This window comes from Triticum dicoccoides, chromosome 2B (genome assembly GCF_002162155.2).
Source record: "Triticum dicoccoides isolate Atlit2015 ecotype Zavitan chromosome 2B, WEW_v2.0, whole genome shotgun sequence".
NCBI lineage: Eukaryota > Viridiplantae > Streptophyta > Magnoliopsida > Poales > Poaceae > Triticum > Triticum dicoccoides.
The window spans coordinates 188902499-188907972 of NC_041383.1; the positions used below are offsets into that span (position 1 = coordinate 188902499).

The window sequence follows — 5474 nt, forward strand, 5'->3', positions numbered from 1 at the left end:
TGTTCAGCATTTCATGTAGTATAAAAGATAAAAGATGATCAACAAATTTATCCTCTGAATGACTGTGAAGATCCCGAACAGCGTTTACCGACTTACCGTCCTCGGCGGTCACGATGCCCTTCAGTAGAATGGGCAGGCTGGTTATGGATTTCAGCCACTCCACGTCCTACACACAGGGTTACCGGAGAGAGAATGTCAGAATTCACGTTCCAACTTCCATTATGCCCCTGAAGGATTGGCTCCTTGTTTTCGGACATCAGTGCAGCAGCAGCAGCCAAGTACTGGAGCAATTCAAGGTTACTGTCTCCCTGTATATGTAAGGCACGTTCTCTACTGAGAGGCAACCCTGTTCTTGCCAGAGGGCTTTGAATGTATAGCGTGCCTCAAGATGGGTCGTGCAGAGTGGCAGAATTGTCCTTGAAATTACTGTCGAATATACTTATGGAGTACTGGCCCACATGCTGTAGGATCTAAAGCTTTAAATTGGAGTACTGGCCCATATGGGTGCCAATTTTGCTGTACCTTCCATGATAAAGACGGGTCCAGAGTGTCGCGCGCATACTTCTCAAGCTTCGACCCGCCTGTCTGCAGATGAGAAATACGAGCCTTTCAAAAAGAAAAAAATGAATTCATGTAGTATCCATCATAAACTATTTTGTTCATCTGTCCAGTACGGACAAATTATCCTCGAGTAAACATGCTCAAGGTAAGATATTCCATCAAGCAGGCATTGACTCACAGTATCAAGATCATCTATTGGCATCAAACCTTCGAGGTTTGCATTCGCAGGAGCAACCATTCTGCATGAACAATAAGATCAGCAAACCAAACATAAGAATTCTGTGCCATGGTGTCTGTTTACAACATTCAAAGGCCATATAAATATCTTTTAGGTACGATTTCAGGCATGAGACATTTGTAGGCTTATCAAATTTTAACCGCAGCGAATCGAGTTATATCATATTATTAAGTTGGTATTCTTGAACAAAGAATATTATTAAGATGGTACAAACATAATGACAATAACATTCAGATTGATCAGGTATACTCCCTCCTTCCATCTATATAGGGCCTAATGCGGCTTTCAAGACCGCCTTTGACTATTGATAAGATTAATAATACATGAGATGTATAATGTGAAAATTATATTATTAGAAGCTCCTTTCACGTATGAATTTGACGGTATGCTTTGTGTAACTTGCATGTCATATATTATTGCTCTAACACTTGGTCAAAGTTAGCCTCGAAAAACGCATTAGGCCTTATAGATGGAAGGAGAGAGTACATTGAGCTAATAAAAGTATATGCGAACATTAAAGTCCTAACACATAAACTCTATCTTTCACCCGCCAAAAAAAATTCTATCTTTAAATAGAAGCATATTGTCTTGTCTCGTAGTTGCCACAAAAAATAGGTTAGTATATGTAGAAGGAAAAATAACATAATGTTGTACAAAATATTTAAAAGAACTTTGAAGATAAAATTGTACTTATTTCTGATATCTGCTTCACGTCGACCGAGCATAGGAGTGTCAACTGTTAAAACAATTGCTTTGAATCCATGACTCTCAGCCCGCCGCACCAATGTTGCTGAAACATCCCTGTTTTTAAAAACCTAAAATGTTTTTAAATAAAACAAAATCAGAGATCACATTATCAGGAAAGGAATTATATCGAGCTTGAAGTCTAGATGTCATACATATAACTGATAAAAACGAATCGCATTACAACTGGAGGCAACTTCCTCGATTTTGCAACTGGCTGAGAAGGATAGCACCTGTACTTGACAAATATGAACATGTATAGCAATTGACGGATGAAACACGACTGAAAGATCATTAATTGTCAGTTGACACCAACCATTAAGGTATTACATGATGCTGCAGCTCTTGCTGTAGCCACCTCCCCTGAAATTAGCATTGAAACAAGAGATGTAGAGATATTACAGAGTTTAGATGTCATATTTTGACATTCTAAAGTAAGCTTGGAACTATGAGACCTTCTGGATTTGCCAATTTGTGTGATCCTGTTGGTGCAACAATTATGGGCGAGGGCATGTCATATCCCAATAAGTTTATCGACATGTCTATGTTGCTGACATCTACAAGAACCCGAGGTCGCAACCTGCAGAATACACATCGAGAAAATCTTCAAGTCCAAACTCTCCAGGTCAATGAAGATTTTACCTAGAAGAGGCAGTATAGGAACAGTACAAAATTCTTCCATATGCTGCAATGTTGTCCCTCAATGTGTGTTCATCCTCTGCTCCTCCATTGATATAATCATAGTGCATCTTTGGCAGTGCTTTCTTGGCGAGTTCTTGATACTCGCGAATATTGACTGGTAGATTATTCTCCATTTCTGCTACATATAATGTTTAGAGGTCATTCACCTGATGCAAATATCTGAATTTTAACCATACATCGGCTCAGATCTTTCTTTACATATGACCAACTGTCCAACTAGATGCATACTATTTTTCAGTACTTTAGTACCAAACCAGTACATCTTTTACACATATACAGAGCTTTAAATTGAAGTCTCTATATATGTCCGAAAGAACTATAAATACATAGTGGCCACCTTTCAGAGCTGCCCTTCTCTTTTTTAGTAGACAACCTATCACTTGGGTTCCCCTGATCTTTGAGCCAATTTGTTTTTTCTCGAACACGCGTCTTTTATTAGAAGAACGCCAAGATTGGTGCAAAGTTTACATGCGTAAACCGGCAAAACCAGAAAGAACTGAAAAAACCAACATAAGCCTAAAGGGTATGAAAGAAGAAAGCCAAAACCCTACTGCTACCACTGACTATTGTAGGAATGGAGGCCTAGCATGCATAGGCAAGCTCCTTAAGGCCACGGCCCCTGCCATATTCCATTGGTTGACCTTGGGCAGAATTATTTTTAGCATTCTTTTTCTTGTTTCGATTCCTATTAACTCGTCAAATCCAAAAGGGTATGATTGCTGATGGAGGTTGAATTTATAAGAAATTTACAGTTTTTTCTTTTAAGATTATGCCATGAAGCATAGAAGAATATCAGCCTATTGCATTTGAAAAAAGATACCCAGGCGAGTGAGGCCAAAATACTAGTGATAAGATGATGCAGCAGTATTAATAAAACATGTTTGTAAACTAAAATATCTGAATCACGCTGCAAATACCATTTGTGGAGTAAAGTGCCGTCAGACGAACATTTGCAGTGCCAAACTTGATTTATTCAATTTGGTACAAAAGCTTACTGACAATCTAATCATAGCTTCTCTAAAGAAGATAATCTGATCACAACAGACTCAGCCAAGATGGTTAAAATTCTAATCCTGCAGATTTTATAGAAAGGTACATATACAGAAGCAATGCAACAGGGGTACAGCTCCGAAGAAACTCGCGGCACAAAATTTGACTTAATATCCATTCAGGTGTAGAAACTTGCCAATAATTGAGCACTACAACTTGTCAACAATTTCTATAATCTAGTTTCACTGTTTTGAAGTTAGGAGTTACATAGAGAAGTTTTTACTGCAAGAATGCGTATCATAACTGATTTTTGTTCAGTCTCCTCGAAACAGGCTTTCGCCCAGCTTTTATATATAAAGCCTAAACGGCCGAACCGATACGAAGTGGTCAGGATTTTTGTACGGTCTCAGGGTAGATGCAAATTGATGGGGGCAAAACAGTGAGTTCCTACTGTTGGTCACTGACAACATGGGGGAAATAGAAGAGTAAAAGGCAGATTGAAATGGCTTCAGATCAAACTATTCAAGTACAATGTCCATTGACAGTGTGACTGCACACCTGATGTGACTCCTCTACCACGTCTCCAAAAATGGATAGGCTGAGCTACGGCTTAGCACCAATTCATACGAACATTCAACACTTGAAACCACAGAACACATTCAAAAGTTCACTACCCACTACCCAGACGCACAAAACACAGAGCCACATTCAAATCAAGGCTGGGCTAATCGACATGATTAAGGAGGATACGTCTTCGGAAGTACAAAGCGTTTGTTCATGATCGGAGGAGCAAACCTCAAACAGTCCGCTCTGCTCGCCCGCGGCAACCAGTGAGAAACCTTGTGAGGCCCAAGGTCGAACACTTGACCTGCTGCTTACTGGAACATCATAGGAAGGAGGTGTCCTATACTGAGCTTAAAGATAAGACCCTGGGACTGGGTCTGGCGACAAATTGAGAAGAAAACAGCGGGAGGACATACAATCGGCACTGAATCTCCGACGCAACTTCAATCATTTCACTGCACCTCACAGTCGGGGATCATTCAAGATCCACAGGAACACGGCGGTCTCATCTGCCAGGCCCCCCACGGGGTCTCGCAGAGCAGCCGATCAGCCGGAGATCGACAGCAAATCGAGCGAGAGCGGGGCCGTACGAGACAGCGAATTGAAGGAGGGGATCGTGCGTGGAGATGTACGAGAGCAAGCACCATACCTGTAGTAGAGATTGACGACTCTAGGGGGGGATGGGCAGCTATCGGAGATGTCGGGGAGGATGAAATCGCGAAGGGGGAGTGATTGCTATGCTAGCTGCTGGCTGGGAACGGAAGGATAGTGGGTGATCGAGTGAGTGTGATGATGTCAGAAGACAGGCAAGGACAAGGAGAGGATGATGTTGGCTCACTTGGCTCTACACTGATGAGAACGAAAATTGCAGTCACGATCTTGCAAATTTCATCTCATCAGTGTCAACTTCAAGTAACTCTGCACATTCATTCGCAAAAAGAAAAAGAAAAAAAAAACTCTGCACATTCGGTTTATTTGTTTTGGTAAATACAGTTCCTCGGTTTGTCAATGCTGATACTTCTATAAAATACAGCTCGATTTTCATATATAGAGTTTTTTTTTTGTGAAATAATATAGAGCTGACGTCCTCACAGGGAAGCAACTTGAGCGAGCTAGAAAAGGGTAGATTGAGTTAACCTACATTTGGTTACCTGCATACAATCCAATTAGGCCTCAGCAGTAAGAAAAAAAGCTTGTTTAGTTGCATACTGGGAGGCATGATTCGCATCGGTACCAAACTTAAAACAACTCAGAGGCTGACTCACTGGAAACACTAACCGGCCATTTCCATCGAGCCAGTCTGAGTCGGGTGCAAAAGTAGGACGACGTACGCCGCGGTGCAGGGGGGATTGGGGTGAAGATGTCGGGAGAAAAAAGTCGGCGGAGGCGAGATGGCGTGAAATCTAACCTCACCCCATTTACTCGCTCACCCCTAGCTCTAGGACAAGCCCTTCCTCTGTTCTTAGCACCGGCGGCGGCAGTGACTCAGATCTGCGCAAGCGGCAGCGACATGAGCACTCTCTGGCAGCACTGGCAGTGGCGGCGACTCAGATCTGCGCAAGCGGCAGCGGCATCAGCACTCTCTGGCAGCACCACCGACAACGGCGGTGACTCAAATTTGCGCAAGCGACAGCGACATCAGCACCCTCTGGCAGCAACAACTGCTTCTCCCCTT

The 5474-nt window shown here is 42.3% G+C and overlaps 1 protein-coding gene across 1 annotated transcript in view; it reads right to left on the reverse strand.

Annotated features, from left to right (window-relative positions):
- The window catches only part of LOC119362979 (peroxisomal (S)-2-hydroxy-acid oxidase GLO4-like), a 5648-nt gene extending 1015 nt beyond the window's left edge, over positions 1 to 4633 (reverse strand). The window contains exons 1-9 of the mRNA XM_037628270.1: positions 4449 to 4633; positions 2213 to 2360; positions 1999 to 2123; positions 1860 to 1906; positions 1699 to 1776; positions 1490 to 1614; positions 740 to 800; positions 523 to 585; positions 47 to 166 (exon numbers count right to left, since the gene is read on the reverse strand). Coding sequence (XP_037484167.1) covers positions 47 to 166; positions 523 to 585; positions 740 to 800; positions 1490 to 1614; positions 1699 to 1776; positions 1860 to 1906; positions 1999 to 2123; positions 2213 to 2358 — 765 coding nt within the window. The 5' untranslated portion in view covers positions 2359 to 2360; positions 4449 to 4633. The remainder of the gene's footprint in view (positions 1 to 46; positions 167 to 522; positions 586 to 739; positions 801 to 1489; positions 1615 to 1698; positions 1777 to 1859; positions 1907 to 1998; positions 2124 to 2212; positions 2361 to 4448) is intronic.
- Between the last annotated feature and the right edge of the window lie 841 nt (positions 4634 to 5474).